Here is a 26906-nt window from a genome sequence, read left to right as displayed (position 1 = left end):
TTCTCTGCGTCTGTCTCTCTCTGCTCTCTCTCTCTCGCTGCTGTCTGCTCTCTCTCTCGCTGCCTCTCTCTCGCTGCCTCTCTCTCGCTGCCTCTCTCTCGCTGCCTCTCTCTCGCTGCCTCTCTCTCGCTGCCTCTCTCTCGCTGCCTCTCTCTCGCTGCCTCTCTCTCGCTGCCTCTCTCTCGCTGCCTCTCTCTCTCTCGCTGCCTCTCTCTCTCTCGCTGCCTCTCTCTCTCTCGCTGCCTCTCTCTCTCTCGCTGCCTCTCTCTCTCTCGCTGGCCTCTCTCTCTCGCTGCTCTCTCTCTCTCGCTGCCTCTCTCTCTCTCGCTGCCTCTCTCTCTCTCGCTGCCTCTCTCTCTCTCGCTGCCTCTCTCTCTCTCGCTGCCTCTCTCTCTCTCGCTGCCTCTCTCTCTCTCGCTGCCTCTCTCTCTCTCGCTGCCTCTCTCTCTCTCGCTGCCTCTCTCTCTCTCGCTGCCTCTCTCTCTCTCGCTGCCTCTCTCTCTCTCGCTGCCTCTCTCTCTCTCGCTCCTCTCTCTCTCGCTGCCTCTCTCTCTCTCGCTGCCTCTCTCTCTCTCGCTGCCTCTCTCTCTCTCTCTCGCTGCCTCTCTCTCTCTCGCTGCTCTCTCTCTCTCGCTGCCTCTCTCTCTCTCTCGCTGCCTCTCTCTCTCGCTGCCTCTCTCTCTCGCTGCCTCTCTCTCGCTGCCTCTCTCTCTCTCGCTGCCTCTCTCTCTCTCTCTCGCTGCCTCTCTCTCTCTCTCTCGCTGCCTCTCTCTCTCTCGCTGCTCTCTCTCTCTCTCTCGCTGCCTCTCTCTCTCTCTCGCTGCCTCTCTCTCTCTCTCTCGCTGCCTCTCTCTCTCTCTCTCGCTGCCTCTCTCTCTCTCGCTGCCTCTCTCTCTCTCTCTCGCTGCCTCTCTCTCTCTCTCTCGCTGCCTCTCTCTCTCTCTCTCGCTGCCTCTCTCTCTCTCTCTCGCTGCCTCTCTCTCTCTCTCTCGCTGCCTCTCTCTCTCTCTCTCGCTGCCTCTCTCTCTCTCTCTCGCTGCCTCTCTCTCTCTCTCTCGCTGCCTCTCTCTCTCTCTCTCGCTGCCTCTCTCTCTCTCTCTCGCTGCCTCTCTCTCTCTCTCTCGCTGCCTCTCTCTCTCTCTCTCGCTGCCTCTCTCTCTCTCTCTCGCTGCCTCTCTCTCTCTCTCTCGCTGCCTCCTCTCTCTCGCTGCCTCTCTCTCTCTCTCGCTGCTCTCTCTCTCTCTCTCGCTGCCTCTCTCTCCTCTCGCTGCCTCTCTCTCTCTCTGCGCCTCTCTCTCTCTCTCTCTGCGCCTCTCTCTCTCTCTCTCTCTCTGATTTTTCTCTGGTAAACCTGGAATGGGGAGAGCTAAGGACAACACAGAATGCATCTGAAAGGCATGTAATGCCAAACTTCTGTGCTTCACATACTTGCTACATTATCAATGTCTTTCAGATAATATGTTGAACTTAACGTCCTTTGGCTATTCAGGTGGATATTCAAGTATCCATGGCACTATTTCAAGAGCATGAGCTTTACCAGAGTCCAGGCCAACCTTTCTCCTTCAAACCAGCACCACCACAAAAACATTATATGGTTTTTGATTTGCTGATTGTGGGACCTTGCTGTGTTCAAATTGGCCACTATGTTTGTCTACATAACAGTGTGCAAGTAACCCATCGAATGTGAAGTGTTTTGGGACATCCTGAGAATGGGATATGGCACTATTGTTTTTAAAAAAAAAAGCAAGTTAGTTAATTTTGATATCTGGTGACTGTAGAGTACAGGTATGTACTGTATATCAGTCATTGGAAACTTTTTGTGACTGGTGGGTGCTGTAAAATATGGACTGCTGTTATAGCTGAATTGAAAATTACACTGTAACTTGAGTTCATTTTCTGCCAATCCAGATATGCTACATCATTTTAGCTTGACAACCTCTATCCTAAATGTGGTGGTCTCCTTGAAAGTCTTAACACTTTTTGGTGTTCTCAATGGGCTAGAATGTAAAAAATTGCAAATGGCACTATTTCACTGTTCAATGACTATTTGGAGGAAGAGTCTGAATATTCAGCTTTTGAGTTTGAAGTTCCCATTCTGCCCAACTTCTCCATTCCCATTAATATCTCTCCTTTTCTTCCTCTGTACCTGTAAGTTACCTGGGCTGTTTTTGTTCTTGTTCTGTTTTTTTTCTTCTGAAGGATTGAAATGTAATATGAGCCTTATATTCATGGAGTCATTATTTCCACTATTGAGAGATATTCAATCTAGGACATCTCTCTGGTGACAGAAAATTGGGGAATAAGCCACTTGGTGGAATTGATAATTTTTTTTTGTAATTTGGTGGTAAATTTTCCAATGCTGTCCAGTGGCGTGGAGCCCCTGGGAAGCAGGTGGGGGTTATCGTGCAGCTTATTTCCCAGAAGGCATGTTTTATTCTGAAAATGAGGCTGCACTAACAAGTGTGGGCATCATTATGATTGAGTATTTAAATGCAGTTCCTCGCTAGGATTCCTGATTTTCGGTAATGGATTGCCTGCAGCATGCTGTTCACAGTTAGAATGGGTGTATTCGGCATCTTGGGCCTTGACTTACATCAAGCAGGCTACCTGAAAGTCCAGTTGGTTTTTGAAGTGTTTGTTTCTGGGGCAACTTCACTGCATTTTGCCCCATGCATTAGCTTTTACTAGGAACTCTGCTATTTTTTCCATTTTGGGCTTTTACTTTGCAGCTCGTACTTTGTTTCAGTATTCTTGTTTGTTGCTAGAGTTTAAATCACTTCATACAAAGTGCTAAATGTAAACATTCCTTACCAGCTTCTGCATGTTCCAGATGCTTGAAAGGAGGAAGAGGAGTTAGTAAGGGCTCACCAAATGCAGATGCAGCAACAGTTGAGTTGTTCCATCCGCAACTATCACTGCCTGGGGACCTGTGTTTATCAGATCCCTTGGCATATATTTTGACATGTCCGTCATCTCCACCTTCGATGCATTTAATGGGAAGCTAGATAAGCATATGAGGGAAAAAGGAATTGAAGGATATGCTGCTAGGGTTAGATGAAGTAGGGAGGGAGGAGGCTCGTGTGGAGCCTAAACATCAGCATGCACCTGTTGGGCTGAATGGCCTGTTACTGCGATGTAATTTTGATGTAAGTCAATGTAACCTAACAGGACAGGCTGCCATACAGTTGTATCATCGGCAGGATGGCTTGTAGACAACATTTATAACAGGAATAGTTCTTCCTGTAGAAGTTAAGGTTACCACAGTGTTCATGCTACTGAATCCTTCCAAACCACCCCAAGAATACTTGCTACATCTGTATCAAGCAAGTAACAGGCACTATGTTGAAGGGCAGCATCTTTAGCACTTTCCCTGTGGAAAGGAGGTATTAGCTGGACAGGATGCAGCGTTTTCTCTGCATGGTTAAGCAGATACCACCCATGTGGACTTTAGGATTCCTCATATCAACCCTATTGCCAACAAGCAACGAAATAGTTTGCATTCAATGTTTAGCTGTTATCTGGCCTTTGAAATATAATTATTTATGGCAGTGGCTGTTACTCAAGAAGCAGCTATGATGCCATCAATAAATGACAGTCCACAATGGCTGCATTTGTAGAAGGAGCAGGAACAGTAGGGCTGACCTCTGCTAGCATGGCTGCTGACCTGCTGAGAAGCCCCCTATCAGCAGAGGAGGGCCTTGGACTGCAAGCCTGAGCATCGGTTTGTTCCACCTCCACTAGAAAGAAAAGTGTGCTATTCAGCTTTGCCACAATGAAAGAATGTGTGTAAACGGGCAATAGTTATGTACAGTGTTTCAAATGATACCCTCCTAGAGGGTGCCAGAGTTCCTATTTTAGGTTTCAGCCATGCTGGATGGACCCCATGGGAAATATGTGTAAGCTTGAGGAGCACACTTGCCATCATCATCTTCCTGGTACCAACAAGCCTCTTCCTCATTTGGACCCAGGTGCAAGGGACCAAGGTGACTGTATCAACTTGGTCAGCAACCTTTCTTCATGCAGCTTGCACCTGTGTGCTTTTATTGGCGCTTCAAAAAGGACAGTACTCCTTGGTGCACCTTCTGCAGCAGGATCTCCAATTCTTCAGCATCAAAGGGAGCATGTCATTTCGATCAATTTCTCGACTTTTTGTTTCTTCCCACAATTTCCCTATAATGGCTGCTTGCAAGCCTTCAAGAACTGTTCCCTAACTATATTTTCTGATCCCAGCCAAGTGTGCTACAGATCAATCTTTCCAGGCAAAATGTTCCTGTTGCTGTTGCCTATTCAAATTAGTGGGAGGGACCACCGACCCCCACCCCCCAACATCAAAAATTGGAACAGGCAAACCTTCTGTGCATTGGTCAGCTCAACCGCATTATTGGAAAATGAAGGCTATGTTTATTTCCTCAGCTCTGGGACCATGAATGTTAGAAATTCTGCATGTATGACTTCATCATTTACCTGTTGACTGCTACATGTGCCATTCTAGAACCTAAAGTTTGTGATAAGATCCCATAGATCACTCATTCATCAAAAAATAAATAATGCCTAGCTGGCATCAGTGAGTTACATGAAATCTTTCTCTCGAGCAATTTTTTTTTATTCGTTCATGGGATGTTGGCGTCGCTGGCAAGGCCTGCATTTATTGCCCATCCCTAATTGCCCTTGAGAAGGTGATGGTGCGCCACCGTCTTGAACCGTTGCAGTCCATGTGGTGAAAGTTCTCCCACAGTGCTGTTAGGGAGGGAGTTCCAGGATTTTGACCTAGCGACGATGAAGGAACGGCGATATATTTCCAAGTCGGGATGATGTGTGACTTGGAGGGGAACATGCAGGTGGTGTTGTTCCCATGTGCCTGCTGCCCTTGTCCTTCAAGGTCATAGAGGTCGCGGGTCTGGGAGATGCTGTCAAAGGAGCATTGGCGAGTTGCTGCAGTGCATCCTGTAGATAGCAAACACACTGCAGCCAAGATGTGCCAGTAGTGAAGGGAGTGAATGTTTAGGGTGGTGGATGGGGTGCCTATCAAGCGGGCTGCTTTGTCCTGGATGGTGTCGAGCTTCTTGAGTGTTGTTGGAGCTGCACTCATCCAGGCAAGTGGAGAGTATTCAATCACACTCCTGACTTGTGCCTTGTAGATGGTGGAAAGGCTTTGGGAGTCAGGAGGTGAGTCACTCACCGCAGAATACCCAGCCTCTGACCTGCTCTTGTAGCCACAATATTTATATGGCTGGTCCAGTTAAGTTTCTGGTCGATGGTGACCCCCAGGATGTGGATGGTGAGGGATTTGGTGATGGTAATGCCGTTGAATGTCATGGGGAGGTGGTTAGACTCTCTCTTGTTGGAGATAGTCATTGCCTGGCACTTGTGTGGCGCGAATGTTACTTGCCACTTATCAGCTCAAGCCTGGATGTTGTCCAGGTCTTGCTGCATGCGGGCTTGGACTGCTTCGTTATCTGAAGGGTTGCGAATGGAACTGAACACTGTGCAATCATCAGCGAACATCCCCATTTCTGACCATATGATGGAGGGAAGGACATTGATGAAGCAGCTGAAGATGGTTGGGCCTCGGACACTGCCCTGAGGAACTCCTGCAGCAATGTCCTGGGGCTGAGATGATTGGCCTCCAACAACCACTATCATCTTCCTTTGTGCTAGGTATGACTCCAGCCACTGGAGATTTTTCCCCCTGATTCCCATTGACTTCGAGTGTGGCCCTAGTAAAATTGGTCAAATGCTGCCTTGATGTCAAGGGCAGTCACTCTCACCTCACCTCTGGAATTCAGCTCTTTTGTCCATGTTTGAACCAAGGCTGTAATAAGGTCTGGAGCCGAGTGGTCCTGGCGGAACCCAAACTGAGCATTGATGAGCAGGTTATTGGTGAGTAAGTGCACCTTGATAGCACTGTCGACGTCACCTTCCATCACTTTGCTGTTGATTGAGAGTAGACTGATGGGATGGTAATTGGCTGGATTGGATTTGTCTTGCTTTTTGTGGACAGGACATACCTGGACGACTTTCCACTTTGTTGGGTCGATGCCAGTGTTGTAGCTGTACTGGAACAGCTTGGCTGGAGGCGCAGCTAGTTCTGGAGCACGTCTTCAGTACTACAGTCAGGATGTTGTCGGGGCCCATAGCCTTTGCTGTATCCAGTGCACTCAGCCGTTTCTTGATCTCACGTGGAGTGAATCGAATTGGCTGAAGACTGGCTTCTGTGATGGTGGGGATATTGGGAGGAGGCAGAGATGGATCATCCACTCGGCACTTCTGGCTGAAGATGGTTGCAAATGTTTCAGCCTTGTCTTTTGCACACTCGTGCTGGACTCTGCTATCATCGAGGATGGGGAGCCTTCTCCTCCCGTCGTTTAATTGTCCACCACCTTTCACGACTGAATGTGGCAGGACTGCAGAGCTTTTGATCTGATCCATTGGTTGTGGAATCGCTTAGCTCTGTCTATAGCATGTTGCTTCCGCTGTTTAGCATGCAAGTAGACCTATGTTGTAGTTTCACCAGGTTGGCATCTCATTTTTAGGTACGCCTGGTGCTGCTCCTGGCATGCTCTTCTACATTCCTCATTGAACCAAGGTTGATCCCCTGGCTTGTTGATAATGGTAGAGTGAGGAATATGCCAGGCCATGAGGTTACAGATTGTGCTGAAATACAATTCTGCTGCTGCTGATGGCCCACAGCGCCTCATGGATGCCCAGTTTTAAGCTGCTAGATCTGTTCTGAATCTATTCCATTTAGCACGGTGGTAGTGCCACACAACATGTTGGATGGTGTCATCAGTGTGAAGACGGACTTCGTCTCCACAAGGACTGTGCGGTGGTCACTCCTACCAATACTGTCATGGACAGGTGCATCTGCGACAGGTAGATTGGTGAGGACGAGATCAAGTAGGTTTTTCCCTTATGTTGGTTCGCTCACCACCTGCCGCAGGCCCAGTCTGGCAGCTATGTCCTACAGGACTTGGCCAGCAGTGGTGCTACCAAGCCACTCTTGGTGATGGATATTGAAGTCCCCCACCCAGAGTACATTCTGTGCCCTTGCTACGCTCAGTGCTTCTTCCAAGTGGTGCTCAACTTGGAGGAGGACTGATTCATCAGCTGAGGGAGGGCAGTAGTGGTAATCAGCAGGAGGTTTCCTTGCCCTGATGCCATGAGATTTCATAGGGACTGGAATCAATGTTGAGGACTCCCAGGGCCACGCCCTCCTGACTGTATATCACTACCGCCTCCTCTGGGTGGGACAGGACATACCCAGGAATGGTGGTGGAAGAGTCTGGGACATTGGCTGAAAGGTATGATTCTGTGAGTATGGCTATGTCAGGCTGTTGCTTGACTAGTCTGTGGGACAACTCTCCCAATTTTGGCAGAAGTCCCCAGAAGTTGGTGAGGAGGACTTTGCAGGGTCGACTGGGCTTGGTTTGCCTTTGTCGTGTCTGGTGCCTAGTGGTCCGTCCGGTTTTCTTGTGATTTTCTGTAGCGAGATTGTACAACTGAGTGGCTTGCTGGGTCATTTCAGAGGGCAATTAAGAATCAACCACATTGCTGTGGGTCTGGAGTCACATACAGGTCAGACTGGGTAAGGGCGGCAGGTTTCTTTCCCTAAAGGACATTAGTGAACCAGTTGGGTTTTTACGACAATTCAGTAGTTTCATGACCACCGTTACTGATACTAGTTTTTTTATTTAAAAAATTGAATTTAAATTCTCCAGCTGCCGTGGCGGGATTTGAACTCATGACTCTTAGTCCAGGCCTCTGGATTACTAGTCCAGTAACATAACCACAATGCTACCGTACCCGGTTTATTGTGATAACAAGGGCTATCACTTATGCATCTTGGTATACAGAACCATCAACATCAATACATGTTTTCTATTTGTGTGTAATTTCCCCTATTCTCCTGTTTGCTCATCTTCAGGTGTCTGCTTGGCTCAGCTGGTAGCTCTTTCACTTATGAGTCAGTAAGTTTTGGGTTCAAACCCTACTCCAGGACTGTAGCAAACAATCAAGGCTGACATTTTAGTGCAGTACTGAGGGAGTGCTGTGTTGTTGGAGGTGTCGTCTTTCCGATGATAATTTAAATTAATGTTTTGATTGCCTGCTTCAGTGAACCTAAAAGCTGTTGCAGCAATATTTGACGTGAACATGGATTTTCCTGGTATCCTGGCCAATACTCTTCCCTCAACCAATGTTACCAAAGACTGATTAACAGGGTCATTTGTCTCATTTACGTTGTGAATCGTTGTGCACAAATTGGCTGCCATGTTTGCCTACATAACATCGAGTCTGCAGCACAGACCGAGGCCATTCGACCCCACTGGTTTATGCTCCGCACGAGCCACCTCCCTCCCTATTTCATCTTTCCCTATCTACATACTCTTCTATTCCTTTCTCCTTCGTGTGCTTATCGAGCTTTCGCTTTAAATAGTCATGCTATTTGCCTCAACTGCGTGGGTAAAAAATTTCTCCTGAATTCCGTATTGGATTTATTCGTGACTATCTTATATTGATGACCTCTAGTTTTGGACTCCCTCACAAGTGGAAACATTTTCTCTACCTCCACCCTATCAAACCCTTTCAAACCCTTTCATTATCTTAAAGACCTCCATCAGATCATCCCTCAACCTTCTCTTTTCTAGATAAAAGAGCCCCAGCCTGTTTAGTCTTTCCTGATCGGTATATCCTCTCAGTTCTGGTATCATTCTTGTGAATCTTTTTTGCACCTTCTCCAATGCCCCTCTATCCTTTTCATAATATGGAGAGCAGAATTGTGACAGTAGTCCAAATGTGGTCTAATCAAGGTTCTATATAAGTTTAACATAACTTCTCTGCTTTTCAATTCTATCCCTCAGAAATGAACCCCAGTACTTGGTTTGCCTTTTTTATGGCCTTATTAACCTGCATCGCTACTTTTTAGTTATTTATGTATCTGTACCCTGAAATCCTTTTGCTCTTCTACCCCATTTGGACTCTTATTATCCAAGCAACATCTGTCCTTATTATTTTTCCTACCAAAATGCACCACCTCACACTTATCTACTTTGAAATTAATTTGCCAATTACATGCCCATTCTGCACTTTCCGCTTGCATTTTGACGCATTCTTTGTATTAACGACACCCCCCAATTTGGTGCCATCTGCAAATTTTCAAATTATACTTCCGATTCCCAAATCCAAATTGTTGATGTAAATAGTGAACAATAGTGGTCCCAGCACCGATCCCTGTGTAACACCACTTCCCATCTTTTGCCAATCTGAGTAGCTACCCCATACTCTGTTTTCTGTTTTGTAGCCAACTTGCTATCCATTGTGCTATCTGTCCCCTGACTCCACAGCTCTGACCTTAGTCATGAGTCTATTATGCGGTACCTTTGACGAAGGCCTTTTGAAAATCCAGATATATTACATCTACTGTATTACCCTTGTCTACTTTTTCTGTTACTTCTTCAAAGAATTTAATAAAGTTGGTCAAGCATGATTTTCTCTTCTGAAATCTGTGCTGACTATTCTTTATATTTTTGTTTTCTAGATGTTTCTCTATCACATCTTTGAGTAAATATTCCATTATCTTTCCTACCACCAACATTAAGCTAGCTGGTCTATAGTCCCCTGGACTTGTTCTATCACCCTTTTTTTAAATATAGGAATAACATTAGCTGTCCGCCAGCCCTCTGGCACTGTTCCCCCTTCTAATGAATTTTTATATATATATGTAATAGTGCCTCTGCTATCTCTTCCCTAACTTCTTTTAATATGCTTCTACAAATACATAAAGGGCAAAAGAGTAACGAGGGAGAGAGTAGGGCCTCTTAAGGATCAACAAGGTCATCTATGTGCGGAACCACAAGAGATGGGTGAGATCTTAAATGAATATTTCACATCGGTATTTACAGTTGAGAAAGGCATGGATGTTAGGGAACTTGGGGAAATAAATAGTGATGTCTTGAGGAGTGTACATATTACAGAGAGGGAGGTGCTGGAAGTCTTAACGCACATCAAGGTAGATAAATCTCCGGGACCTGATGAAATGTATCCCAGGATGTTATGGGAGGTTAGGGAGGAAATTGCGGGTCCCCTAGCAGAGATATTTGAATCATCGACAGCTACAGGTGAGGTGCCTGAAGATTGGAGGGTAGCAAATGTTGTGCCTTTGTTTAAGAAGGGCGGCAGGGAAAAGCCTGAGAACTACAGACCGGTGAGCCTGACATCTGTATTGGGTAAGTTGTTAGAGGGTATTCTGAGAGACAGGATCTGCAGGCATTTGGAGAGGCAGGGACTGATTAGGAACAGTCAGCATAGTTTTGTGAGAGGAAAATCATGTCTCACGAATTTGAATGAGTTTTTTGAAGGGGTAACCAAGAAGATAGATGAGGACTGTGTAGTAGACGTGGTCTACATGGACTTTAGCAAAGCCTTTGACAAGGTACCGCATGGTAGGTTGTTACATAAGGTTAAATCTCACGGGATCCAAGGTGAGTTAGCCAATTGGATACAAAATTGGATTGACGACAGGAGATAGAGGGTGGTTGTGGAGGGTTGTTTTTCGGACTGGAGGCCTGTGACCAGCGGTGTGCCTCAAGGATCGGTGCTGGGTCCGCTGTTATTTGTTATTTATATTAATGATTTGGATGAGAATTTAGGAGGCATGGTTAGTAAGTTTGCAGATGACACCAAGATTGGTGGCATTGTGGACAGTGAAGAAGGTTATCTAGGATTGCAACGGGATCTTGATAAATTGGGCCAGTGGGCCGATGAATGGCAGATGGAGTTTAATTTAGATAAATGTGAGGTGATGCATTTTGGTAGATCGAATCGGGCCAGGACCTACTCCGTTAATGGTAGGGCGTTGGGGAGATCTAGGAGTTCAGGTTCATAGCTCCTTGAAAGTGGAGTCACAGGTGGATAGGGTGGTGAAGAAGGCATTCAGCATGTTTGGTTTCATTGGTCAGAACATTGAATACAGGAGTTGGGATGTCTTGTTGAAGTTGTACAAGACATTAGTAAGGCCACACTTGGAATACTGTGTACAGTTCTGGTCACCCTATTATAGAAAGGATATTATTAAACTAGAAAGAGTGCAGAAAAGATTTACTAGGATGCTACCGGGACTTGATGGTTTGACTTATAGGGAGAGGTTGGATAGACTGAGACTTTTTTCCCTGGAGAGTAGGAGGTTAAGGGGTGATCTTATAGAAGTCTATAAAATAATGAGGGGCATAGATAAGGTCGATAGTCAAAATCTTTTCCCAAAGGTAGGGGAGTCTATAACGAGGGGGCATAGATTTAAGGTGAGAGGGGAGAGATACAAAAGGGTCCAGAGGGGCAATTTTTTCACTCAAAGGGTGGTGAGTGTCTGGAACGAGCTGCCAGAGGCAGTAGTAGAGGCGGGTACAATTTTGTCTTTTAAAGAGCATTTGGACAGTTACATGGGTAAGATGGGTATAGAGGGATATGGGCCAAGTGCAGGCAATTGGGACTAGCTTAGTGATATAAACTGGGCGACATGGACATGGACATGTTGGGCCGAAGGGCCTGTTTCCATGTTGTAAACTTCTATGATTCTATGCGCGGATGAATTCATCTGGACCAGGGGTTTTATCCTCTGTTTGATTAGTTTATCAATTATCTCCCCCACTACCCCCCTCTTTCTATATTAAATGCCTTTATATCTTTTTTGATCTCTTCTTCTAATGTCATGCCCATCTTGTTCGTCTCCCTGGTAAGCACTGAGGCAAAGTAACTATTCAATATTTCTGCCATTTCACTGTCATTACCTGAGAGTTTATCTTGTGCATCTCTTAGTGGCCCTATCACTATCCTGATTTTTCTGTTATTTATGTGGCTGTGGAATACTTTATTTCTTTCTATATTCCTTGATAATTTAATTTCGTAGTTCCTCTTTGCTTTCCTATTTTTTTTTTGACATCCTTCCTAACCTCCTTATTCCCTTTTGTCACCCTCTCTATTGTCTATCTACTTAGAGTATGCTTTTTTCTTTAGTTTCAATTTTACCAATATCTCTTTGTTCATCCGTGGCATTTCATTATTGGCTAGAGGAATATATTTCTCCTGAATTCTCTTGATCACCGTTTTAAATACCACCCACTGCTGTTCTATCTCTTTGTCAACATTTTTTTCTAGTTTACCTTCGCTAATTCCATTCTCATCCCCTCAAAAGTAGCTCTTTCTCAATCATTATTTTAAACCTTATTATGTTATGATTGCAATTGCTTAGATGTTCCCCTCCGCTTACTTCTCGAACCTGTTCTGGTTCATTTCCCATTACAAGATCCAGCAGTGATTCCTCTTGTTGGGCTTCTCACATACTGGGTAAGAAAGGAGAGATGTACACACTGTAAAAACTCCATTCCCCTTTCCCTACCTTGCCAGTTTATTTGGGGATAGTTGAAATCTCCCATGATTATCATTTGATGTTTTTTACTTATTGCATGGATTTACCTACGTATTTCTTCCTCCACTTCCCTTCCACTATTAGTTGGTCTGTAGAATATACCTGTTAATGTGATTGATCCCTTCTTATCCTTTGTCTCAACCTATATGGATTCTATTTCTATCTTAATATTACTTAAGTCCCTTTTTTCTATTGCCATTATGTTGTCTCTAATTAGTACAGCTACTCCACCACCCCGCTTCCTTCCCTATCCTTTCTAAATACGTTATATCCTGCAATATTCAACTGCCGATCCTGTTCTTTATGTAGCCTTGTTTCAGTTATCCCTACTACACCTGACTCCTCACTACATATTATTGCCTTTAGTTTCCCCATTTTGTTTCAGATGCTGTGCACATTGCTGTACAGGCAATTTAATTTGTTTTTAATAATTGTTCTCTTCACTTTATTTTTAAGTCATTTTGTACTTGTGTTCTATAACTGTATTTGTACCCTGACCGTTTATGTTACCCTTGTTCCTTTCCTTGGTCTGACCTTTACTCTCATCTCCTATTTTGTTTATTTTCAGACTTATGCTATTTTCACCAGATCGCTCCCCCTGTCTTAGCGACAGCCCTATCGAAAGTGTTTGCACTTCAAAAAGTAATTTGTTGCATTGTAAACTACTTTAGGACATTCCGCTTGTGCCCACATTCAAGCCATTATATAAATGGAAACTAAAAGAGGTGCGAACACAGATACTTAATGTCATATTTAAATAACTCCCGCTGCTGGTTCACTCTTTGATCGGCCACTTTTTTCCAATTAATTAATCTGGGCTAGACCCCCTTTCATTGTGCTGAAATTAACTAATTTCTAGTCCAACTCCTTCATTTTGGACTTTTTTTTAATTCATTTTTAATGCGGACCTAATTAGCTCATAGTCAACATTTTCCAAGTGTTCTCCTACCATCAGGTCATCTGCTTATCCTGCTTCATTACCCAGAATCAGATCTAGCACTGCATTCTTTCCTTGTTGGACATTCAACTGCTGGATTAAGAAAACAGTCCTGGATGCATTCTAAGAACCCCCTCCCCATTTCGACCAAAACATTTCTTATCTAAGTCTACTGCAGGAACGGCATTGGTGCCAGTTTGATTTAAGTGAAGAGCGTCCTGTTTGTAGAGCTACCCCTGCCATAGGACTCATTTCAATGCCCTATAAATCAGAAACCCTTCTTTCTATATCATCTGTCAAGCCACGCATTTATATGTCTAATCTGCTTCTCCTTAACTAGTGTACCATGTTGTGCATGGTGTAATCCTGAGATTACAACCTTAAGGACCTCCATTTTAATGTAACACCTAACTCCTCAAAACCTTTTTGCAAGACCTCCATCCTGTTGTTCTATTATTGGTTCAAGTTTTTAAACCTTCCTTTCCAGAATTTTCATCACCTGCTCCATTTATGTCCTGATATCTGGGACGCTACAGACTTTATAGAACTCCCAGGCATGGCTGTAGAAAAGGCTGCAGTCAACTCCCATTAATCAAAGTTGTTTCTTGCTGAAACAAAAAAATCTAATTAACAGATAATTTGAATTAAGCAACTTCAAGTTAAGAGGAGTAGATTATATCTGTTCTTCTAATGATAGAATCCTGGAATATTCATTCCTGCAATTCTTCTTCAGCATAGTGCCTCCAACTGTTTCTTAGGATCCGTAGTTCTGAGCTTGAGTACACCCACCTGGAGAGGCTTCATGCATTTGTGGTTTTTCTGACCACTGTTAGCTTCCAGAAACTCCCATATCATGCACGTTCTGCACAATACTAGCCTTGCCATTCTAATGATTCACTCATCAACTACCTTTTACTTGACCTTGTGGATCAGCTGAATTCTCACCCACCACTGAATTTCCATTCAAAACCACACTCCCTTTTTTATCAATCTCACTGATGCTCTCTCAGACTCATTAAGCAATATAGAAAGATATGCAGTAATGTTTTGAAAAAATGTCAGAGCTCTATTTATCCCTTACCCAGCTTATTCAGCTGAAACCAACAATTAACATCTAGCTGCCAGCCATCCGTTTCAGCACTTAACAAGATTAAACCAGTTACTTTCTGCTAGTTTCTTTCTATTCTTCAACCTATATACCTATGAACTAAAAGTTAATCTATACTCTCTATTAAATTCCAGCTTAAAAACTAGGCTTCCTTTTTAAGCCAGATTTGCATTGTTGCATCGCACTCAGGTGCTCTCACAGCTGAAGGGAAGTACTGTTCCTGTGGTGGCCATACAAAGCACTTCGAAGACACCCTAAAGCAAAATCTCAAAGTGCTTTGGGCATAGTATCGCTCTTTGGGAGATCATAAATACTGAAAGAGGGGGCTAGAGAAGTCCAATTTGTGTTGGAGTTCAGGAATTCCAACATCAAAATGAAGCAAGAAAATATGGGTAAGTAGACTGCAGTTCGCACATTTGGACATGTTGCTGTTGTAGTGTGTATGGTCCGATCTTTGGCTCGGCTTGAACTACCCATCGTGCTACAGATTTAAAACTAACAGGTAACTTTTCTTGCCATCGTCATCACACTATCACAATGGGTGCTGTCAGCTCTCTGCTACATCACCCAACTGATCATTCTTTGTGTGAACCCAGATGGAGAGAGTTGGCTGTGAGGGCATCACAATGGAACCCAAACTTGTTCTCGTCTGAGGCCATGCACGAGTACTTTCTGGATAGCTATCAGGTATGGCAACCCTGGCTGTTTTTCTTTTCACCCTTGTTCCCCCAAGAATGGGTTTTCAGGGCCAATTTTCACATCTCTCTCACCACTCTACCTAAGATCAGCTAACTCAATATGGACCACGCATCAAACCATGGGATCTTCCTGATTTATCTGTCTGAGTGTAGTTACCACTAAGCCATTGGAAGAGCTATAGAAGTTTCCTTTTTATAGGCTTAATATTTACACAGATTTTGTCAGGTTTATTATCATACATGTCTTTGAAATAAAACAACTTGTATGATAAATGACATGAAACACAGAAAATGCATTGTACAAATTCACAATGCTGTGTACACAATACAGAGGAACCTAGCTGAACTGCAATGTAATGCTGAAAGTCCTACAACCTGTAGAACAATAAACACTCGAACACTTTCTGTCCCATCTAATGCAACACGTTGTTTATCACTTCTTCATTAATAGCGAAACTAAAGAAAACTACCTTTCTGTAGGCTCGCCCTTTTTGTGTGGTCCCAAATAGCGCAGAGAGGTTTTCCAATACTGCAGTACCTCTTGAAGGTCCTTGAATCTATTATTGTCCTATCTTATTGCTCAGGTGTTTTCACTTTCTAATATTTTGGCAGTTTTTTCACTTGTCTCCCAAAGCTGAAGTTACAATCCTCCTCAATGACATAGATTTTCCAATATGACCATAATTTAGGCCTAAATGGTTATTGGTGGGCTTTACACAGACTCAAATGGAAGTGTGCTGTTTGCACCCAATTTTCTGATGTTCGCTCATTCACATAACTTCAATTGCAGATTTGTACAGATGGAGGGAGCACACCAATAGTGGGAGTGGCAAATTTTGTGTAAATTAAATTTAAAAGGAAGGGGATTGTTTAAAGGGATGGGAAGGGACAAGTCAAGTTGAGTGTTGGAATAGGGAACAAAAATTCTTAGGTTCAAAGCATCTCAACCCATTAACAGCCTTTGCCAAGACTGGAGAGTGAAGGGACTGACAAGCAAATATGAAAGGAGAGGAAACCCAAAGTATAGGCATTAGTTTGTAGGCAAGTAATCGAACAGGCCAGCAACTGACTCCCTATTTGGTCGCTGAAGGTGGTGTTGCATGTTAGCAAGGTGGCACTCCTTGTTGCTCTTCTCATAGGTCATCATTGCAGCATGCCTGAGATGAGGTGCAGCCAAGCTTCATGCCACAGCTGACCATTACTATCACTGGATGTGCAAGCCCTTTGCTTCATAGTAGATGCAGGCATTCTTGCAATAGATGTCACAAGACTGCCCTTAGCTCTCTACTGATTTCGATAATGTGAAGAGAGTTCCCCATGATCCTTGCCAGGATGTGTGATGGGGCCTGTGTGTTAGAGTTGGTGACTTCTTTGCAGGGCATCCAATCAGCATTATGCAGCTTATTGATCACACTGCCATGCTTTCTTTTAAGCAGTGCTGCTGAAAGTATGGCGCATTGTGATTGAGGTGTGAGGAAGCATCTAATATTAGTCAGTCAGGCATTCATGTATTTTAGTGGTGACCTCTACTGTCCCAGCTTCTTTTAGGAAGAGTCGTCTCTGCATGCACTAATTGTTTACCACAACTGAGCTCTAGCCTCCTGTGTCTGAAACATTGGACAGCTGATAAGAGACTCTAGACTAACATTTTAGTTTGGTGCATTTCTGTTGTCACTTCCAATTTGACAGTCAAAAATGTGACAAGTGTGAAGAGATGATAACTGGAGTTCACTTTTTGAAGTGTGGTTTTCCTTTAGAAAAAAAACATTAACTTTACAATAGAATAGTCACTTTATACAATACCTGCCATGGTAATTTTGAATCATGGGTTTTGCTCATGTCCACCGAGAGGAAGCTGTGATCATTGTTCTTTTGTGGCAAGAGAATAACGAGCATGTGTTTGTGACACTTATAAAGTCACAATAGGGAAACCACAATAAAAACTGATCTTATTTTAACTATTAAATACTGAGATATGAAGAAGTGACAGTTTACAATATGTAGAATCTATTGTGCAGTAAACATGCAATGCTTCCATTTCTTCTACAGCCATTGATTAAGATGTATTTATTTTCTTTTGCTACTATCATTATGGTGACAGTATGATGCATTGCCTTAAATTCACACCACAATTGTTGAGCTTTACCCATACCCTTTACATCATTACCTTAACCAATACAGAATTCTCTGGGAAATACCCATGGTATTCTGTCAGTTATTTGTGAGTACTGTACTTTGTGCTTCGGCATTACCAGAAATTTGTGTTGTATCTACTTCGTCCAGCAAAGGTTAATATAACAGGGACTATCATTAGCATAGAATCTTACCACACATTCGGCCCATCAAGTCTGTGCCAGCTCTTTGAAAGAGCTATCCAATTAGACCCAATCCCCTGCTCTTTCCCCATAGCCCTGCAAATTTTTCCTTTTCAAGTATATAGCCAATTCCCTTTTGAAAGTTACTATTCAATCTACTTCCACCACCCTTTTAGGCAGTGTGTTCCAGATCATAACTTGCTGCGCAAAAATATTTCTCCTCATCTCCCCTCTGGTTCTTCTGCCTATTATCTTAAATCTGTGTCCTCTGGTTACCGATTTCCCTGCCAGTGGAAACACTTTCTCCCTATTTACTCTATCAAAACACCTTATGACTTTGAATATCTCTATTAAATCTTCCCTTAACCTTCTCTGTTCCAAGGTGAACAATCTCAGCTTCTCTAGTCTCTCTACATAATATATGCCCCTCATCCCTGGTACCATTCTCGTAAATCGCCTCTGCATCCTCTCCAAGGCCTTGACATCCTTCCTCGAGTGTGGTGCCCAGAATTGGACACAATACTCCAGCTGAGGCCTAACCAGTGAATAGCAGTGGAGATTTGTTTTCAAACGAGATTGGATAAAGCTACAAGCCCTTACATATCATTCATAAGAACATAAAAAATAGGAGCAGGAGTAGGCCTTACGGCCCCTTGAGACTGCTCTGCCATTCAATAAGATCATGGCTGATGTTCCACCTCTACTCGACTTTCCTGCCATATCCTCATATCCCTTGATTCCCTCAGTGTCTAAAAATCTGTCATTCTCAATTTTGAATATACTCAATGACTGAGCATCCACAGTCCTCTGGGGTAGAGAATTCCAAAGATTCACAACCCTCTGGGTGAAGAAATTTTTCCTCATTTCTGTCCTAAATGGCCAACCTCTTAACTTGAAACTATGACCCCTAGCTCTAGACTCCCCAGCCAGGGGAAATAGCCTCTCTGCATCTATCCTGTCAAGCTCTTTTTAAAAAAAAAAAATTATACGTTCTAATGAGATCACCTCTCATTCTTCTAAACTCCAGAAATTATAGGCCCATTCTACACAATCTCTCCTCATAGGACAATCCTCTTATCCCAGGAATCAATCTAGTGAACCTTTGTTGCACCCTCTCTAAGGCAAGTATATCCTTCCTTAGGTAAGGAGACCAAAACTACACAGTACACCGTGTGGTCTCACCAGAGCCCTATATAATTGCAGCAAGACCTCCTTACTCTTGTACTCCAACCCCTTTGCAATAAAGGATAAAATACCATTTGCCTTCCTAATTGCTTGCTGTACCTGCATGTTAACTTTTTGTGATTCACAAGGACACCCAAATCCATCTGAATGCCAACATTTCTTAGTCTCTCACCTTTTAAAAAATATTCTGCTTTTCTATTCTTCCTACCAAAATGGATAGTTTCACATTTCCCCACATTATGCTCCATCTGCCACCTTCTCGCCCTCTCACTTAACCTGTCTATATCCCTTTGCAGCCTCTTTGCATCCTCCTCACAGCTTACTTTCCCACCTAGCTTTGTATCGTCAGCAAACTTGGATACATTTTACTCGTTCCCCTCATCTAAGTCATTGATTTATATTGTAAACAGCTTAGACCCAAGCACTGATCCTTGCAGCACCCCACTGGTTTACAACCTGCCAACCCGAAAATAACCCGTTTATTCCTACGCTGTTTTCTGTGTGTTAACCAATCCTCTATCCATGTTAATATATTACCTCCAATCCCATGAGCCCTATTCTCATGAACAACCTCTTGTGTGGCACCTTATCGAATGCCTTTTGAAAATCCAAATATACTACATGCACTGGTTTCCCCCCTATCTACCCTGCTAGTTACACGCTCAAAAAAAAATATTCTAATAGATTTTTCAAACATGATTTCCCTTTCATAAAACCGTGTTGACTCTGCCTAATCATATGATTTTCTAAGCGCCCTGGTACACTATCCTTAATAGATTCTAGAATTTTCCCTACTACTGATATCAGGCTAACTGGCCTGTCGATCCCTGTTTTCTCTCTCCTTTCTTGGATAGCAGGGTTATATTTGCTACCTTCCAATCCACGGGGACCATTCTAGAATCTAGCGAATTGTGGAAGATCAAAACCAATGCATTCACTATCTCTGCAACTACCTCTTTTAAAACCCTAGGATGTAGGCCATCAGGTCCAGGGGATTTGTCGGCTTTTAATCCCATTAATTTCTCCAGTACTTTTTCTTTACTTTAAGTTCCTCGCTCTCATTAGACCCTTAGTTCCCCACTATTTCTGGTATGTTTCTTGTGTCTTCTATTGTGAAAATATTAGTTTAATGTCTCTGCCATTTCCTTATTCCCCATTATAATTTTTCCTATCTCTGTCTCTAAGGGACCCACGTTTACTTTTGCTGATCTCTTTTTTTCCTACTTGTAGAAGCTCTTACAGTCTGTTTTTATATTTCTTGCTTGGTTACTCACATTCAGTTTTCTCCCTCTTTATCAATTTCTTGGTCATCCTTTGCTGATTTCTAAAACCCTCCCAATTCTCAGGCTTACAACTCTCTTTGGCAACATTGTAAGCCTCTTTTTAATCTAACACTATCCTTAACTTCTCTAGTTAGCCACGGTTGGATTACTTTTCCCGTGGAGTTTTCAATAGTTTTTTGTGGATTTAAACAAATCAAATGAGAGTGGCTCTTTAATTCTGGGAATATATCTAGTCTCTAGTTTTCTTCTAATGTGTCAGGCAATACAGAAAGATAAATTATCTCCAGGGGAATGAATACATTAAACATGAGGTTACAGTTGTTTCAATAACAGTGTCATGGAATATGAGTTTGTGGTAAATTTTCCAATTTTTTTTCAAGATGGAAATGAAGAAGAAGCAGGAGGCGAACTGGGCGAAGAAGAGGATTGGTTTGGAAATGCCTCTGAAACTCCTTCCGAAGTCTCCTATTTAGATGCACAAGAAGACCTTAATGTATCACCTGGGGACAAGCTGCAAGAACAAGACACTTCTCCAGATAGCTCCTTGGGGAGCACAACTCCCATAAGGACCTCTTTGGAATTGCTAGTTTCTGAAAATGATCCGTTCAAAGACACCTTGGAAAAACAGGAAGCATTGTCACCTGTTTCGTCACCGCTGTTGCATGAAATGGGACCCCAAGTTTTGCACAAACCCATGAGTAGCAATTTGAGACGACTGTTGGAAGCTGGGTCAATCAGTGCCGGCACTGGTCTGGGAGCCACAGAAAAAGAAGATTCTGCAGTTGGTCTTGGTTCAGCTTTGCCTTTGTCACCATCTTCCCCTCATGCACTACAACTAAGTGCTCTTGCTAGGAAGTTAGCTGCTAAGCAGGAGCAAAGTAATAATTTTAGCCCAAGTAACAACTTTATGTGGGACCAGGATATTTGGCTGCAAAGTTCGTCATCTTGTAGTTTATCATCTGCTTCAGCCACACAGAAGCTTAAGGCTGCTGCAAACGCAGTTCGTCTGGACAAAAGTCTTTCAAGGGTAGAGGAGCCAGTGAGATTCAGCCCGTACTCGTCACCTTATAGCCCTATACAAAAGCAGTCTGCTAGTTCTGCACTGGCCGCTCTCTCAAAGAAAGTTAGTGAAAGAAGCCTGTCTTCTGCTCAAGATCATAAGCGTCCGGGAAGTTCTTTCCTTTCTCTGGCCTCCATGACCTCATCAGCTGCACTATTGAAAGAAGTTGCAGCTCGAGCTGCTGGGAATATGTTGGTTGCGAGAAAAGACCAACTGATCCCAGGAGATACCTTACAGTCTTTGGAAGTGAAACAAGAAAAACTGATTCCATCAGCTCCACTCGAAATGCTGCTGCCAACACCCAACAAGAAGACTCTGAAGTCTGCCAATCAAGGTACGTGCTGCCAAAAGTATATTATTTAAAGTTCAATGTGAAAGCGGTTTTCTCTTTTAAGTTCATTTATGTGTATCTTTTTATAAATTGCCCTTTTTTGTCTTGTGCATAAGTATTTTAGTGTTATCTTGAAGCACTTCCAGATCTCATGTTGGGCTATGTACCCTAGATTCAGATGTTAAAGGTAGGCAGGTACCTATGTTGAAGCTATTGAGGTCACCAAGAAGTGTAGTTTGAGGGGGAACCCTTGTTTTTTTTATGTATATAATCTATTTCTGCATGTGTGAGCCTATGCAATGAATATCAGTAGACTCTTCGATAATGGAGTGCAGCACAGCCCAAGTTTTCCCATCACAGATGCTGGAACAATGTCCAACAGATACAGAGAAATGAGATTTTGTCTAAATGGCACTAGCGTTATTATAAAATTACAATTTTTTGGTCCCATTTCAAGATGTTGCATGTTCCCAGAGCAAGTTTTCAGATTGCTTGTTTGACATCCATCTTGGATGAGCCACAATTTCCTCCACCTAAACATTGGGAACACTGAAGACATCATCCTCGACCCCCACCACAAACTCCATACTTATGCCACCAAATCCATTCACTCCCCAGCCATCGGCTCAGGCCGAGCCAGACTGTTTGCAACTTCCAACACCATATTCGACCCTTAGCTGAATTTCCAACCTACGTAAGAAAGACCACCTATTTCCACCTCGGTAACCACCTGCTTCCGTGTCTGCCTCAGCCCATCTGCTGTTGAAACCCTCGTCCATCCCTTTATCACCTCCAGACTCAACTATTCCAGTGCCCCCCTGGCTGGCCTTCCATCCTCCACTCTCTGTAAACTTCAGCTCATCCAAAACTGTGCTGCCTGTATCCTATGCTGCACCAGTCACCCATCACCCCTGTCCTCGCTGACTTACATTGGTTTCTGCCTAAAATTTAAAGTTCCCTTCCTTGTGTTTAAATCCCTTCATGGCCTTGCGCCTCCCTATCTCTGTAACCTCCTCTGGCCCTACATTTCCCCCCCCCCCTTATATTCTCCGTTCCTCTGCCTCTATCCTCTTGTGCATCCCTTCCCCTTTGTCCCACCATTGATGGCTGCCTCTTTCAGCCACCTAGTCCCCACGTTCTTTAATTCCCTCCATAAAACCACTCTGCCTCTCCACCACACTCTCTTCCTTTAAGACCCTTCTTAAAACCTATCTTTTTGACCAAATTTTTGGTCACCCATCCTAATAACTCCTCCTTTTCTTGGCGTACATCTTTTCCTTACACCTCTGAAGAGTCCGGAGATGTTTTATCTACATTAAAAGCACTAGATAAATGCAAGTTGTTGTGATTAAAAACCAAAACCAAACCACATTACTCTGAACTACACAAAGCAGAATGGGCAACATTTCTTAGTTCTTGGTGTTGGAAAGAGTACTTAGTAACACTTACAGTTGATCTGTTTGGGAGAAATGATAGCAGAGGATAGCATTTATATAAAAACGCAGCAAACTTAATCAAGAACAGGCTTCAATAACTCTGCTGCTTGAGTTAAGAGAAAGTCCTGGAAATCTTTCTGCTGATCTGCAGTCCAGATTGAAGTGTATTACGTCAGTGAAAATGGACAGAAGCTCTCGAATTACTTGAAGTTTTATTTTTCTCTACAGTTTCTGAGGAAGAGGGAGGAAAATCCTTCCAGTGTCCAATTTGTGGTCTGGTTATAAAACGTAAGAGCTACTGGAAACGGCACATGGTGATTCACACAGGGCTAAAAAGTCACCAGTGTCCACTCTGTCCATTCCGCTGTGCCCGCAAGGACAATCTGAAATCACACATGAAGGTACAATGAAATGATGATATTTTGCAAATCTAAATGTACTCTTTTATATTTTTTTTAAAAAGTTTTGCTTTCCTATTCTTTCCTGTTGAATTTTGGAATACGGTTGTAAATGTTTTGAATAAGTAAAGAAATCTAACTTTTTAGTAACTGCTGACACTCTGAAATGTTTAAATGGAAACTCCATCTCAATCCTAGAAAGTGAGAGGCCAGAAGGCTATTCTGTAGTTTCTCCATAGCAATTCCTGGCCGAGAAAAGGTGGCAGTTTAAATGTGGTCCTAAATCTAACATTACAGAGAATTTAAAATGATGGCAAACTACAGGCTTGTTTCATCTTAATCTGCAGAATCGAAAATTACCTCTCCCATCCGAATTTCTCCCCTACCACCCTCCCTGAAGACAGCACTGGGATACCATTCCATGGACACGCTGTCCTTTGATACCTCGCCAAGTGACCATTCTTCTTGTGAAAACTTAGACAGTGAGTGGTCTACAGGCTATTTGATTCAGATGGGCATCATAGACGAGCCAGATTCTGTCTTCACTTGATATGCGCACATGCACAAGAGCAGGAACTGCTCACTCCCCCCGCACCCCAACAGGGGCTGCTGCACAATGATCAACAATAGAAACTCTACCAACTCAGGGGCATATTGCTACCCTGACTGAGAATATTTAACAGAGAATGGAATGTACATTTAATTGGATAATAAATTTGAGCATGTAGCTCATATTTGATCTTAGGGATTTGGAGGAAAAATAGATTTTTGGGTCACTTTCAATTGAAAATTAAACTGAAAATCAAGTATTTCTCTTCTGTAAGGAAGCCTAACTGCAAAATATCAGAATGAAAGTGTTTAAATATTATTGATCGATATATTTAACTTGCTTATCATTGCTTTTTGCAGCAATTGTAATCTGATTTATGGTAGAATGTTATGATTTTGGCTGATTAATATCTAGAATATCAAAACAAAAATGGACGTCGGGAATTAAATGATTGTTATTATGATTCATTAAATGATCCAATTTAATTTCACAAGAATGGCTGGTTAGCCTTTAACTACTAATAGAGTAAAATCAGTGTTGTTTCCTAATAACTATCTCCATGCATGTGAACACTGGAGGAGCTGGCTGAGTAGATCAGGCAGTATAAAAGCATGCACATGCACAGTAACTGAATGTAGATTCTTTAACAGCTGCAGCCCACTGGTCAGAGCCAATAGCTGCAGAGAGCCAAGAGAAAAGATCATATAATAGTCAGGTGACCCTTTTCTCCTGGTGACCTAAAGTACTGTAGTTGTGAAGTTGGTTAAAATACAGCATGAATTTAGCATTTCCAATATTATAAAAGTTGAGAAGGTGCAGGACCAACCAGCTATCCCATAGAATGACAGGACTTGGGTTTACTCCCCGAATTCTCTATCTACCGATTTCTCAATCTCTGAGGTATTACCGACGTGAGAACATGAACGGAGGCCAGCTGCGGTACTATTGGGATGGAGAATAGGAGGGCAAGTTGGCTCCCCTTGTTCAGTTTGAGCAGCTTTGGCAGACCTGAGAGTAGGTCACTAATCTATTCTTCGACAGAGGGGTAATGTATAGAGCAGGGCAATGCAGCAGAATGGGGGAAAAAGCTTAAAATGACCTCTGCTTCATCAAAACGCCCTGTTTTTAGTGGTTGCACTAAGTGTCACAAATGGTAAACTTTGAGGATCATAACAAGCATTTATTATTTCTATACAAGGTGTGTGTGTATGCATATATATATTTCAGTGCAGGATTCTTTTCTGTAAGCAGATATTATAATCTTCTAAACAGTGCCATAATCTTGGAAGATGAGAATAAAACTTCTGATGTGACACAGATATACAGCAAAACTCTGGACTTTAGTTGTGATTTTAAAAAAAAATTATGGTACAGGCACAGGCTTGATGGGCTGAATGGCCACCTTCTGTGCTGTAACGATTCTATGAGCTGCCAATAGGAAAAATTAGTTAAAAATCAAAACTTTTTTTTAAATGGGAATTTTGCTTAATATACTGGGTGGAACTGTTTCATGCAAACTCTCTGGTTTAAATTATGTTTTATAAACTGGTTAAATTTTGGTGTACGTTTGAGTTAATCTGACCCCCACCTTGTAACATTCCCCACCATCTGTTTTCTGTAAAATAGATTTGTCTTTTTTTTCAGCTGACATTAGAAAGCCTTTTGTCCTAATTGTTTTTTCAAATAGATTTTTCTATTTTAGCTAGTGATGCTCAGTTAAGTCATGGATAATCAATTGTATAGGAATTTGATACGGGAAATAGTTGTAGCCTTTTAACAAATCATGTTTATTCAACCAGTGCATTTGATTCTTTTGTCTTCAGTAGGTTATTTCTTCCACTAAAATGGCACTCTGAAGGGAGTGTGCCTGAGTGTTTAATTGGGAAGGGGTGAGGGCAAAGGCTTATATCTCAAGCTTTTATCATGTTCTCCCATTCCCTTTTCAAACAACTTTGTCAATCAGCAGGTTCATCAGCACCAGGACAGAGGGGAAACTTTCCACTGTGAGCTTTGCCCTTTCACCTCGTCTCGTCATTTCAGTTTAAAACTCCACATGCGCTGTCATCAGCACTTTCCCAGAACAGAGGTGAAGGTCAAAGAAGAGATTACTGAATCTGAGGTCAAAAGGCCACTTTATAATGAGGCTGCTGATAAGAAGAAAGAGGGAACAGAATTACTTGGGCATACATTAAAAATTCAGGACCATCTTTTATATGAAACAATGGTAGAAAATTACAAGGAAACTGTTGTTCCACTGAAACCAGTTAAAGAGGAACCCAGTGATGTGAATGTCACCAGTGTGTCACTACCAGATAGTCATGTGTTTGGCAAAGGACCAGAAGCAATACAACAGGGTACAGCAAATCCATCAGAGCCATCTGACGTTACAGCCACCCAAAAAGTATGTCTCTTCAGCCAAGACATTTCTGCAACGGATTTTCTTCTGAAGTTATCAGGTATTTCACTTTTCTGTGCTTAAATGTTCAAATGCCTGTCCAACCAGTAGCATTGTTTTTTTTTCTTTTCAACTAGTGGTTGCTTTTAACCCTTTGAGGACTGTAGCAGCATTTCTATGATTAAAATCAAATATCATAACTTGTTATTTAGGTATTAAATTTAAAGACGTATCCATGATTTGTGTATTTCTCTATTGTATACAGTAAGCTAGGCCATTTAGGACTGAAATCAGAAAGCACTTTTTCATGCAAAGGGGTAGTGGAAATCTGGAATTCTCTTCCTCGAAAAGCAATGGATGTTGGGTCAATTATAATTCTCAAGTCTGAGATCGACAGCTTTTTGTTAGGTAAGGGTATCAAGGGATATGGATCAAAGGCAGGTAAATGGAGTTGAGGTACAGATCAGCCAAGATCTAATTGAATGGTAGAATAGTCTTGAGGCGCTGAATGGCCTACTCCTGTTCCTATAAAAGTACTCTTTGTTTTTCCCGCATTCAAAAACTGCAAGTGTTATAGATAGAATATGTTTTGCTATTAGTGTAAAATGGCAAATATCTCCTAACTCCATCACTCTCTGATCAGCCTCACTTCAGGCATTATTTTATACCACATGACTTCTCATGATGTACCTTCCGTTCATGAAATTTTAACACATGTTTCTGAGAAAGCTTAAAGTTCTTTCAGTATTGGAAGGGCTTAACTCCCATTAACTCAGATTTGTGTTCCTGTGA

The 26906-nt window shown here is 42.6% G+C and overlaps 1 protein-coding gene across 6 annotated transcripts in view; it reads left to right on the top strand.

Annotated features, from left to right (window-relative positions):
- znf827 (zinc finger protein 827) overlaps positions 1–26906 on the top strand; it is an 84685-nt gene that overhangs the window by 6753 nt on the left and 51026 nt on the right. For 5 of the 6 annotated variants that reach the window (XR_010964322.1, XM_067992357.1, XM_067992354.1 and 2 more), the window contains exons 2-4: positions 20325–21338; positions 23000–23172; positions 25683–26175. Coding sequence is in view for 5 of the 6 variants with exons in the window: in XM_067992357.1 (XP_067848458.1) it covers positions 20325–21338; positions 23000–23172; positions 25683–26175 (1680 nt within the window). In the remaining variant the exon portion in view is untranslated. The remainder of the gene's footprint in view (positions 1–20324; positions 21339–22999; positions 23173–25682; positions 26176–26906) is intronic. The other variant, XM_067992347.1, reaches the window with a different exon arrangement.

Source organism: Heptranchias perlo, chromosome 1 (genome assembly GCF_035084215.1).
Source record: "Heptranchias perlo isolate sHepPer1 chromosome 1, sHepPer1.hap1, whole genome shotgun sequence".
Lineage (NCBI taxonomy): Eukaryota > Metazoa > Chordata > Chondrichthyes > Hexanchiformes > Hexanchidae > Heptranchias > Heptranchias perlo.
The sequence above is the reverse complement of the archived record's forward strand: the minus strand, read 5'-3'. Positions and strand labels throughout refer to the sequence as shown.